The sequence below is a fragment of the Anser cygnoides genome, chromosome 1, assembly GCF_040182565.1.
Source record: "Anser cygnoides isolate HZ-2024a breed goose chromosome 1, Taihu_goose_T2T_genome, whole genome shotgun sequence".
NCBI classification, from domain to species: Eukaryota; Metazoa; Chordata; class Aves; order Anseriformes; family Anatidae; genus Anser; species Anser cygnoides.
The window spans coordinates 140,297,898-140,311,483 of NC_089873.1; the positions used below are offsets into that span (position 1 = coordinate 140,297,898).

The 13,586-nt window shown below is 36.8% G+C and overlaps 1 protein-coding gene across 1 annotated transcript in view; it reads left to right on the forward strand.

The window, feature by feature from the left end:
- The window catches only part of OCA2 (OCA2 melanosomal transmembrane protein), a 205,757-nt gene extending 195,493 nt beyond the window's left edge, over nt 1-10,264 (forward strand). The window contains exon 24 of the mRNA XM_013180616.3: nt 8,999-10,264. Within this exon, the coding sequence (XP_013036070.1) occupies nt 8,999-9,086 (88 nt within the window). The 3' untranslated portion in view covers nt 9,087-10,264. The remainder of the gene's footprint in view (nt 1-8,998) is intronic.
- Nucleotides 10,265-13,586: the final 3,322 nt, after the last annotated feature.

Genomic DNA, 13,586 nt, shown 5'->3' on the forward strand with positions numbered 1-13,586 from the left:
ACAAAAAAGAGGAAGGATGCTTCCAGATTATTCCACTCTGCCCAGTTAGCTTACTGGAGTTTGGAAAGCATCTAGTGTAATCTAAGGTTTTTATTTATTTATTTATTTATTTATTTATTTATTTATTTATTTTGTAAGCAGTTAGTGTTAGTATTGGTCTTGTTGTGTTGGCAACATTTATTTTCTAAGGACATCAATTGTTTCTCAATGTTGTGATATAATACTGGTGCTCTGAGCTATATACAAATATTGTTCAAGTTACTAACACAAAGTGCTTGCACATTTTTTAAAAAAACAGAAAAAAGACACTTTTTTTTTTTTTAAGACTCAGGAGGTCTAGCAAAAATTAAAGTGCTCAAATTAGTTTTTTAAAGCTGTAATGGTATAGAAGGTCTGAATGTAGAATTTCCTTATGTGAATGAAGTCTCATACTCATATTCTTGACTTTGTAAAGGCTGCTTTCTCTTTATAAAAGTGTGGATTTGGCCAGCCCCTCTGGGTGCCAAAATGTACCAATGTGTAGTAGATTACTCTCTTCTGGAAACTAAGAAAAGATCAGCCTACTTCATGTAAAATGAGAATAGCATGTGATAGAGTTTTAGCTGTGTAAAATGAGTGTGTCCATCTGCAGATGGCCATCTGCAACTTTCTCTTATGTAATTAATAGTTATACAAGTTTCAGGAAAAGGAAAGTGTTGGGAGCAGTCTCAGCTGGCCATCCTCAATGCAAGAGCTTCCTCTGCTCTCTGTGTTCCTGGCTCTTACCTTGGCTGAAAGTTGCTGCAAGCGTTCTTGAAGAAAGGATGTGACTGGAGCGTTCAAACATGGTTAGTTCACTCTAGGTATTGTTAATTAGAAAGCAAGCAGTGGTAAACTTTGGAAAATCTTCTGAGTTGCTTTGGGTTATTGTATCATTAATGTCAAGAGTAACTAAATCTTTACTTGAAGCTGCAACTTAACCTGTTGGAGACCCTTACACGTGTTTTATGCCATAGGGCATTTAGATGTAGAAAAGCCAGAACTCCCACAGGTACAGCAAAGCTGGGCAAACAGGGGAATCCACAGTGTCATACTGTTATGTTGGCTTTCCAGCTTTTGGTTATCTTCCAGAAGAAACTCTACAGATGGTTTACATGGGGGTCACTTGATTTGTCTGTCTGACTCCTGATCCAGCACACCACCTAATTTTGTTTTCTGCATTATGGCATTATTCCTCTGCTTAAGCAAGTAATGTAAGCCTAAGAGATTTTTCAGCTATTGGCTTGTGTATATCTCTATAATATCATCCTACTAATTTATATAAGCAAGGTAATCTGGTTTTGTATGCTCTATAGATTTAATAAAACTCATTCTGACACACACAGAGGTCTTAGTCTAGCTTCCTTTACATGCTGTGACTCCAATGGACTTATTCAAAGTCATTCTTTTTCTCATTTAAATGTAGGGTATTTATGTTGGTCATGGGGCCCTTAAAGCTAAATGTGGAAAGTTACTGTTTTTTCCCTATTGTCAGCTAGATATGAGGTTCTGAACACCTCATGCATGTTAGTAAATTAGTCATACTGATTTATTAGCTTAAAGGGATATTAGAAGAACAAGAAAAAATGAAAATTATCTTTCACATATTTATTGGTGATATGTTGCTCTTCTCCAGTAAAATGTCACTGGTAGTTCTGTGTTTTCAGGATTGTTTCTGTATTTGAGCTTTAGTTTCCTGGGTGTCTCCAGGATTTCATCATTTCCTATTGGAGGTGTGTGTTTGGTTCTAACAGAAAGGCCAGATGCTCTTGTCATCTAAAAAGTGGTGTTTTTCTTCTTTAAATAATCAATTACAACATTTTTTTTTAAACTACAATTGACATGTTTTCCATTTTTTTTTCCATGGTGTTTCATACAGGTTGCTAGCTTACTATGTATGAATAGCTTTTGGATAGTTATCAGAGTCTCTTGTTCGGACAGTCTCGTATTTTATCTCATTTGTACCACAGAGACACAGACAGATACTGCAACAAATATTCTATCAATGGTCATTTGAGTCTGCCAGGTGGAGCTGGCAGACTCTTTTGCAATGAATGAACTTTTTCATTTAGATCATCAGAATTTTGGAAGGTCAAGGAAAAGCCTATTACTTGTTCTGCACATAAGAACAGAGGTTTACAGCGAATGTTTCCACATGTTCCAGACTGTAGGAGGCAAAACTTAACACCTTTTAGATTTTCTCACTGATTTTCCTAATCTCAGTTTCAGTCCTGTTAGTGACTCTATGGGAAATCTTGGCATAGACTCAAAACAGATAGAATATCACCCAAAATTGTAATAATTTTAGCAATCAGAAGAAAATGGGATTATAGGTTTTGTTCTGTGATTTCAATTACACAGTAACACCTGTGTATGGTAACTAGTAGGTAACTACACTGTAATTTTTATGTAATTCTAGACTATATGAAATTCACAGAAATTTAATGTTGCATTAATGCTCACTGGCAGCTTTAGCCACCTGTTTTCTGAGGTACAACAGGTGTTAGATTTGAAGGGGTCATGGGCATGTTATAAATATTTTTTAGGTGTTTTCTTTAAGTATAGGAAAGTATAGTTAAGTCTGTACTTTCCTTTCAGGTAAACTGGATCAGTATGTCAAAGACTTGGAGTGATGGAAAGGTTGACACAACAAAAATGACAGGAAATCCGGTCTGCATTGGAAGAAAGGCAGAGAAGAAATAGAATGACAAGATAGCGACCACAGATAGGATAAAAGCAGAGAAATTAGTGAAAAGCATAATTCTTAGTTGTTTTGAGAGTAAAGCAGACAAGAGATTTAAAATATTTCCTTTCAGTTTCTACTCCTTCCCAAAGCCAAAGGGGGTGAAAAAAAGTAAAGAATTAATCAATAGAGTTAATAAAAATGTATTTTTTTTCAAAAAATTCTGAGCATTTTTTTTTTTAACAATTAGTATGAAAAGTCAACATAATCTTTCCAGAAAATCTCTTTGTAGGAGAATTTGACAGTAAATAATCACAATGAAAATGATCTATATATCTAAGAATGTTAGCAGAAATAATTTATAAATCTATAATGGTTTTATAATTTATAAATCTATAATGTTGTGTCTCATTTTATTCCTTCACTCCACCCCAATATTTCACTATGCTATTTAATCTTAGCTGAGGTATAGAAAAAGAATTTTCTCACTGAGCTGTACTGTGTTAACTATGACTTACATAGACCTATACAAGTTTTGTTAACTAGCTGATTTTTTTGATTCGTGAGGGTTATGATATTCTTTTCATTAAGATCCATGAATATTGCAGTTTTACCTTATTGTCGGGATGAAATATAGATGAGTTACTTAGCAAATTGAATTGTGAAACTACATTAAAAGGTGTAACTTTCATTCAGAAATAACCTTATGTATCTTAAAAATATACCTTATCTGAGTCTCAGTTTTGAAGCTGCTTTTGTAGACATTTAGATATACTTTTAAAAAAGAGCTTGTGTTTATCCAACTTCCAGAGCAAGGCACTGCATATAATGAGAGATTGTCCAAGAATGAGGTGAATTACCCACCATCTTTCTTTTGTTAAATATTTTCAGATGGCATGGCAATCATCAGATGTGCAGATGATGCTTTTGTACCCTGTGCTGAATAATGGAGAAACAAGTGGGTGGGTGAGAAGGTTATACCTTCTAAAGAACCTTCAATGAAACAGATATGAAATGAGAAAAGCAAAATTTTAAGCCTGATGCAAACTCCACCAGTATAATGTGAACTGTGCACTGGAGAAGAGGAGGCTCAGGGGCGACCTTATTGCTCTCTACAGTTACCTTAAAGGAGGCTGTAGAGAGGTGGGGGTTGGTCTGTTCACCCACGTGCCTGGTGACAGGACGAGGGGGAATGGGCGAAAGTTGCGACAGGGGAGTTTTAGGTTGGATGTTAGGAAGTACTTCTTTACCGAAAGGGTTATTAAGCATTGGAACGGGCTGCCCAGGGAGGTGGTGGAGTCACCATCCCTGGAGGTCTTTAAAAGACGTTTAGATGTAGAGCTTAGCGATATGGTTTAGTGGAGTACTTAGTGTTAGGTCGGAGGTTGGACTCGATGATCTTGAGGTCTCTTCCAACCTAGAAATCTGTGATACTGTGATACTGTGAAATTGTGAGTGCAAGCAGGAGCAGAAGTTTTTAGCTTTAACTCTTACCCCTGGCTACCACCAGCATTCTTTCATTGCCAGTGGTTTGGTCTTGGGAGTTTTATGCTGTTGCTTTCCCAATGAGGAGCAGCTGAAGGTTCTCCATTTCCTTGGAGGTGTTGTTCTTCCACAGATCCCCCTGAGGACGGACAGGCTGTGTAATTTACTGGATCAGAAATGTCAAGAAGGTCATGCCTGTAGGTATGGTTTTTACAGGTAAGAGTCATGTCATGTCCCAAGTCAGGCAGAACAAGGCACTGAACTTGGGTCTTGTACATCCCTGGTCCTGCTGGCTCTTGAAGCATGACAAACTAGAGCTGCAAGGTACAGTAAGAGATCAGTTTGTTCAGAAAAATACAATTCAGACCCTAAAGGGTTCACTATTAGTATTTAGCAAATACAATTAAATAAACATATAAGCTAAGAAAACTATAATATTCACATCAATAGGTACTCATTAAAATGGGATTTATCCCCAGAATAATTCTACAACAGTTTCCTTTTCCTCTAAGTATGTACAGGTCCAGATCTTGCACTGAGGCAGGATCAAAAATAACTAGATCATTAAAAGTAAAAAGCTTCTCTTTCCTTGCTGTTTTTGTGCCCATGGTTTGACTTCTCCTAATGCATACTTCACAGCTATCTTTACAGAGTTTTGTCTTGTACATTTCAAATTCTCATTTTAATTTGTTAAGAACATGCTGAATTCTGTTCTCCACAGAGTCTGACATCTCTCCTGCACTGAGGTGATTTGCAAGCTCTTCACTACTGGATCATTGAAGTTATTAATAAGCAAAACTTTGCCTAAGACAAATCCCTAGGGCTTCTGCTGGAACTGTTCTCAGTATCTCGCACTGAACTAACATCTGCATGTTGTGTATATTTAAGCTGCGTGATTTCATTTGGATTGCAGTTTTATATGTAAACTTCTGTTTAGAAGAAGAGGAGGGAAGTCTGGGGTGAATGATTCTATCACCTGTCCCTTCCTTGTGCTTCGTCTCTGAAGTAGTGAAAACTCAGTGCAGTCTCCATGAGCTGTGGAGAGTCAGGGCAGTGCAGCACGTGTGTTTCTCCCTGTGTGCAGTGGGCATGAGGGATGAAAGGCTGCCCAATGCAGGGTACATCTGTCCTCTTTCCTTAGTCGGTATATAGAAATGTCGTATCAGATATGCTGTTGGTACAGGGTCATGAAAAAATGCGTTTTTATGACAGAGGCTAATTAGTGTTTCTTACTAATCTGAAGTTTTAGTTCAAGAGAAGTTTTTAGGACTTCTAAGCCCTGCTGATCGTTTTTCCTGGACAGGAACAACAACTGACATGTTGCTTTTTGACCAACGTGTATGCAGCAAACGAGCATTTATGGAAAGTAATCTTCACATTGTTTAAAGCATGCTCTTGTATTTGATGTAACTAAAGAAAATGTAGGTGGCTAAACATTACGTCATACATAGGCTGGGACAGGATTTGTGTCTTTGATGTAGTGCAATAGAACAACGGGGCACTGAACTGACTTGGGTAATCAACTAACTCTCCAGTACCTAATACTCACTGAGCAAGCTTCATCTCCTCTCTCCCTGGTGCACAAATTCCACAGTGAATTTGATACAATTACATTTGTGCTCAGGCCAGTGGGCCTGAGGTTCAGGCCTCAAGTTGAGGGCTAATTGTCTATGCAATGAGAGTAATGGCTTCGTAGCTGGGCCCTGTGCAAACATCCATGCTAAATGAAGTGAGGTACCTCCCCAGGCTGTATGTGGCTCTGGCTACTTGCTTTGACTCCCACTCTGAGTCAGGGCATAATTAAAATGCCTGCATATTTATATGTGGTCCTGTATAACTCATCCATTTTCTTGCATGAACCCACCCCCTGCCCCGGACCTGGGGTTAGTTTTTCTGTTCTCTTTTTCATGGTCCAAGAACCACTAAATCTGTTTGGATTCTCCCCCTCCCCTTGCCAGTCTTTACAAAGGCATTATGTTGCCAGTCACTGCTGAGCTGCTGTGCGTTCCCCATGGAGGTTTGTTAGGCTGTATTAGTACAGATTAAGATCTGCACTATCCCCACTCCTCCCAGTACCAGTTCTTTGTTTGCTAACTATGAGGTCAATAAAATTCTGTTTTCTGTCAAATAACAACCTGTTTTCTTATGAGAGCTGTAGCAATCTCCAGTTCACTGGCCTGTCATGTGGATACAGCTGCAGGAAACGTTCATGAGATATATTAAAGGATGTAGGAGGATTTTATAGCCATGCTATTTTATTCCCACAGCCATAGCTGTTTTTGATTTTTTTGTCCTATCTGGACACTTTTATGTTAGTGAAATTAGGGAGGCCTGGAGGTCAGATATGCTGAGAGAAGGAAGGACTCTGAGCAATTGTCTAGACATCAAATTAATTTTTTTTTTCTTTTTTATTTTTTTTTTCTAAAATAATTCCAATGGATTTAGCTTTCCCTCTTCTGTTTTGTAATATTATCAGCTTGATCATTTAGTATCAGCTTGATCATTTAGTGAATACTGAATACGAAAAGATAATGATAAAGAGCTGATTACTGACTCAGCTCTTTCCAGTAATGAGTTGTTCAAAAGCAAGGATCTAACCATTTGAACTTGGAAAGAAATAACACTTACCTGCAGTATAGTTATGCATGTTCATCTGAACAAAAAAAGAAAAATAAATGAGCACTTCCAAATATATTGCAGACTTCTGATGAAATATTTGAATGCTGTGAAAATCCTATGATCCTTTCTAACAATTCTTCATATTTTTCAGCACTCGAACAAACCCAGTCATTCTTTCTTCTTTCTTCTTTTCCAATTTCAAATACCAGCTTCATGTTAATGCATTTGAAGCTAGAATACCAATAATAATGCCTCTTACATGAATGGCAGAAGTGGCTGGCACACCAGGTCCTAAATCCCAGAGAGGCAGAGGAGACGCTAGAGCCAGGCATTGGAATTGTCCTTCTGGTACAGGCAATATTTGGTCATGGACATGGGGCAATGCCAGCTTCTTCTGGGGGACATCAAGGAGACAGAAATGAGATGATCCTTATACATTATGCATCCTTATACATAAGCACTTATACGTTTTCAGCCTTGCAGGTGTTTCCTTTTATTTTCTTGGTTTGCCTCTATTTCTACCAGTACATGGGATGGGTTCACTTTGATAGGAGGTCAAGAACAGCCACATAGCCATCATTATGGACAAGCTTGTTCTTCACTAAATAATTTCAACATTATCTTTAGAGTGTTTGAATTTTATTGGTTTCCTAATTGTTCTGTCAGCTTTATAGGTCAGTGTGTGTGTGTTGGCTGTGACCCTGTTTCCTGAAGAAATTCTATTGTCTGTAACTTAAATGAATGACTGTTAAGGTGAGAGTTCCTGTATTCTGTTGGTCACAGCTATGCTTCTTTCTGTCAGTTTTTCAGCAAAACAGCAATGAAAAAAAACACACCATGACTTATGAAAATCACAAGGTTTAGAATAACATTGGAGCCGCAGGTAGAAAGAGGAAAGGCGATCAGACTGCAGTGAGCCATTGAGAAGTTTAATTTTAATTTTATGTGAGTGGTTTCATGTACTGAGGAGTGGTGGCCAGATTTAATGCACCAAGAAGTCCCTTTTAGCTGTAGCTTCCTAAGGCAAGAAGCTATTCATCCACTCAAGCTCAAGAATGTTGTCCTCCTATCATCAACAAATATGTACCTGGAACCTTACCAAGGATGCCTAACAAGCAAGGCAAAAAGGCACAACTAATATACCCATATATAATAAGCAGGTCTTACTTCAAGGAAGAGAATAAATGAAATGCTGCACTTCAGAGAACATTACCATGCTCTGATGAGGTTTATGGAAATTAATGGCTGAACTGGACGTTACATAAGGAGGGTTGTTTGTCACAAAATCATTTTCTCATCTCAATTCTCCTTATAATTTTAGTAACATAAAAAAAAATAAAAGTGTGATCAAAAAAGTGGTACTTCATAGTCTTTCAGAGCCATACAACAACATTTTTAAGTTTTAGAAAACTCACTTCTTTTCACAGATGTGCAAGAGTCTTGTGAGCAGGACTCAGCCAACCCCATAACATCCTTTCTAGTTGTCCATTTCTGCTGCCTGTGTTTGTCAGTCTAAAGAAAGATATAAAAAAATGGTGGGTATGGTGTGAAAAGCTTAATCTGTGATGAAAAGCAAATAGCTGTTTTCAATACAACAGCAATGTTTTAGCACTTTTACAGCTGTCTGGGATTTAATGTTCAAATCAGTTAAACCTGGTGAGAGGTACAGGAGAGGAATACCATCTGTATGTGACTACAGCTCGACAGGGAAATGATATAAGGAGTTTGAACCAAAGATTGTTATAAAGCACCATACTCAGCTAATCTGAAGTGATACTTACTGAATGATCTATTCCAACATTGCCTAACTTCTAAGAATTGTTATTTTACCTGTATAATTGCTTATTATCTGGGGAAAAAAAAAAAAAAGTAAAAAGAAAAAGAAACAGCTGGGCATGCCAGATTCTGAGACAAAGTAAATTGGAAGAGATGCACTGAAATAAATGAAATTATGTTGATTTTGTCCACCTATCTTTTAAATAGGCCAGCAGTAGAAATATGAAATTGAATATTAGATTCCTTGACCTTGTAATGATCTCACAGTATAACCATGCTTTTGGCACTGCTATAAGCATATTCCAGGCTTGGAATGTGCAGGATAACTTAAAATTCCTTTTCATTATGTACTTGGAGAACAAAATATTGTATTGTTATTGATCTTTTTTTTGTTTGTTTGTTTTCTTGTTGTTTCAGGTTAGGTTTCCCCATGATGATTGTGTCTTGTACCATTGGGATGTGCTATCTTCTTGTTGCTCATGTTGTAGTAGGTTGGAACTCATAGTAATTTATACTTTCAAGACTCAAAAAAGCTTTCTGTTTCATTTGGTTTGTTTGTCAGAATACGAAGAAGATACGTAAAAGGAAAAAGGTGTGTAAAAAAAAAAAAAACCAACACAAAAAAAACAACCAACCAACCAACCAAAAAAAACGCGTAAGTGGTATCGATCAAGATGATCGTTTTGTCAGGCTTGGTCTTTCTTCTTCTGTTCTGTGAACAATTTGCAGAACAAGACATTCAAAATTGAAAGAATACTTATATTTGGTTGTGAAAAAAGTTACTGTGCGGATGAAAGGGCACCATCACAAGTGAATATGTTGTGCCTAAAAGTTTGTATTGACACAATCTGAGTAGTCGCAGATGAAAAACTCATTCACAATAGCAGATGTTTGTTCATTTCTTTTTAGGTCTTCATTTGTCTTTGTCAATATATTTAGCTATTTGTATTAAAGTAACTAATATTCAAGTTGTAATGATAGACAGTTAAGCAGAGAGTCTGTACGCTATGGAGGATGTATCATTATCTATGTTTAAAAATAAATACAGCTCCTGAAAATGTGCTGTGGAAGGAGTTATTATTTTGGGTATGAAAATGCATTCTATGGAGGCTTTGTTTTTCCTTCTAAAGCTCCTCATCAGTGTTAAACTGTTTTATTTTTTTCTTAAAATAAGCAAATGCCCCTCACCTTACCAAAGTACAGACATAAAGTGTGATAAAGCACCAGACATTTTCCATTTAATTATTAAGTCGCTTCTGGGATGGAGTTTTCTAAGTCTTTAAATAGGTTAATACACTATATGGAAGAATGAGATCATACTTTGGCTCTGGTTTCCTTCTCTCTGATAATAATGTGTTAAACTATATATATTGTTTTGTATAATTGAATGCCAGAACAGGTCAAATTTCTCATTATGAATATTAAGTCCTGTGAGAGATTCAAGATTTCAGTCTGCAGCTTCCAATACCTTTGTGGGTTTGGCCTAAATTAGAGGTAGTTCTGATTTATCTTGAGTCAGAGAAATTGGCGACCTGGTGGGTGCAACCCAAGTGAACAGAGCTGAACTACAAGAAGCCAGTAGAAATGAGAAAATACAGCTTTTACCTGCACTTAGTCTTTGGCATAGCCTGGTAAGTGAGAGAGAAACAATCTCTCTCCCACAGAGGGTATGAGGTTAATCAGATACCTCATTTTACTCATACCTAGGTTGTATCCCTTACCTAGATGTTTTAAGCCTGCAATATAATATTAAGTGGGTGACTGGAATAAGTCACAGCACTCATTCAAAGAAAGGCTGGCTCCCACCCCTCATGGTAGATTCAGCAGTAGTAGAGGGACCATGTGGAGCAGAAAGAGAAAAGCTTTTTCCATTGCTCCCAAACCTTTCACTGAGACTTCCATCCCCATCCACACTTGAGCCCCCTGGAGTGGTGAAGTCTGCTCTGACTGGGCTGTTGAGAAACCTTGAGGCTGCTCTAATAGTGAATAGCTGTAGATCAGAAGATCTGTAAAAAGATGAGCATAACCTCCATTTTGTTTTATATATTTAAAAAAATAAAAAATAAAAATAAAACCAAACAAAACCAACCCTTCCAACCCAAACAAACAAACAAAAAAATAACCTGAACCAGAGAAAAAGAAACAAAACTGTGAAGTGTCTGAATGAAAGAGAAATGAAAACAAATAAAAGACCCTGAAATTCGCTCCTTTAGACAACTTGAAATTGAATTTGGCCTGTCTCCTTCTCAGTATGGATCTTCTTCTTATTTTTTATTTTTTATTTTTTATTTTTGTTTGTAAGAGCAGTTTACTCAGCAATTAGTGGAATTCTGTTGCAATTAAAGAAACATTTATGCTAATCAGCTTAACGTTGATCCCTGGTTAAAAATAATCACAAAAATTTTATAGCTCTCAACATTTCTCACATTGGAACAATCTTGATACAGCCACTGGTTATGCATGACCTGCTGTATTAAGCCCTAGAGAATGCAAAATCAGGAGTCTGTTGAAATAATTTGTTCTTGTCTGTTTTTTTTTTTCTTTTTTCTTTTTTCTTTTTTTTCTTTTTAATTTGTTTTTTTTTTTTTTTTCTGACTCACCAGATTTAAGGCTTTAGTTCTTTTTCTATTCCATTAAAACACTGTCAGTACATAGGAGTACAAAAATAAGACGGTGGCCCCACAACACAACTTACAAATTCTTTATTGTTCTTTTTTAAAGAGTAAAAAACAAAACAAAAACAAACAAACAAAAAAAAACCCTAATCCTGCTCCAACTCATGCTAATAATGCAATCACACTAGCTGACATGAAAATGTATGTCTGCATTTACAGTTTGCTGGAAGGAGGAAAATGGAAGTGTGGCAATTCATTTACACTCACTCATCTTAGCAAATGTTCTGGAATACTTCAGTGCAAGTGAGATCTTGCTTGCTTCAGAAGTGAAACACCAACAAGACTCAAATAAGATTTTATTTCTCTTACATTACTTGTCCTGTGAAGAGAAAGGAAGCAGGGCACATGGAGTACAAAATCATAATGCTCATGCTTTTAGGTTAAATTCATTCTGCTTCTATGAATTTTTTGTTATGGTATAATGTTTTCATGAGGATTTCCTCGAGATAAACTGGCTTTCCTTCCCTAGACATCCTTGCTGCTTCATTTGCACAGGAAAGAGCTCACTGAGAGCTCATACGACAAAGCAAATGGTAAAAAGAAGATAAAATTGTTTGTTTGCACAAGCCTTTGTGTAAGTGTAATCTAATGTTCAATAACCAGAGAAATAACAGTGATAAACATGTTTTTGTGGCCTCTTGCTGTTGTTTCTCACATTAGTAGACGATCTGCTAAAATGAAAATTACCCAGGTACTTCAGATCATTTCAGGGTAATGAAGTATATTTTTCATTGACTTCCGTTATAGTTATCAATGTAATCTGTACAACAGAAGGGCACAAGTTACAGTGACTATATCCGTGAAAAAAAACTAGTGCATAGGATCCTGTAGAAATGGAGTGAATTTGAAGAGTGTGTGGAATTAATTTTTGATGTGAAATTCTCTCTAAAATGTTGAAAAAAATATAAATTAAGTAATAAATTAAGTAAAAGTGTATCATCTTTAGCAGCTTTGGTGTTTATCTCAGAAGACTGTCATTGCCAATGACATCCTTTTAGGCTACGCAGTGGTGTTTGTTGTAAACTGTAGAGTAAACAAATGTATGCCCATTCTGAGATGCATTTATGTGTTCTGAATGACGTAAAATGTAGTAAGATAGAAATATAGGAATTATATCACTACAAAGCAAGTTAAGCAAAGACTATTCAAAGAAACTATCTCGAGTAGGGCAGTTACTGGAAGCAAGGAAAGAAACAGGGACATACTAGAGCTTCACCAAACTGTGACCTATCTAGAGAACCATAGCATAGCAATGGCCCAAGGTCTTCCCAACCTGTCTCTGATGGTGACACATAATCAATGTCTGTGAAGAACCCAGCAGTGGGCCAAACATAAAATGCTTCTTCCCCCAAATATTGTCCCAGATTTCAGAGATTTATGTGATTCAGAGACTTCTTGCATGAGAGGTAACATCTCTGTACTGAATTTTACCTGCTGAATTGTCCTTCCACAAACTTAGTCAGCCCCTAGCTGAACCTGTGTAAACTCAACATCTGTCTCAAGGAGTTTCACAGATAAACTATACATTGTGGGGAAAAAAAAATCCAGTTATTTGGTTTGAATTTACCCTGTGCTAATTTCATTTCTATGGAACTTCTCCCCCAGTACCTTTCCTAAGCCTTTTGTTTGGGAAGGGATAATGAATAGTCATTCCCTGCTTCCTTTTTCTAAATCATGATTTTATAGGCCAATTTCCAGTCTGGAGATCACAGTCTGTTTGCTCATTTCTAATGTGGAAATGCTCTCCTACCTTTGCTCATCACTTTTTGCACCTTCTGAAATTTCACCGTAGCCTATTTGAGTCAAAAGAATCAGACATAAGCATAGCCAAGACACAAATACCCCCCTGATTTCTTCTGTTTTTTCATTCTTTTCCTAATAATTGCTGAGATCTGATTCAATTCTTGGACTCTTGCTGGCAAATAAACTGAGGGGTTTTTCTATACATTTTTATAGAAGAGCCTCTTATAATTACAAGGTACATTTCCTGAGTGATAATTACTACCTTACATTGTTTAATGTGTAAAGTTAGGATTATTTTGTTCCTGCTCTTACATATTTTTCAGCTGTCCAGGGTGAAGGTCAGCCATTTTTTTCCCTAGTCACTTGCTCTTGTAAAGTTTTTATTTAATACTCTGCTATTAAGCACCATCTTTGCTACCCTTAATAACCCACAAACATTCACATTTAACTTTTTACCTCAGAATCTGGGCTGTTTACAAGTATGTGGACCATCAGCAGCCAGACTAACTCCCTCTAGAGCGTCATGCATGGATCATACCCCTTATTCTTTGTTAGCTTAATTTCCTTAAGAGCTGTTGGACTGGATG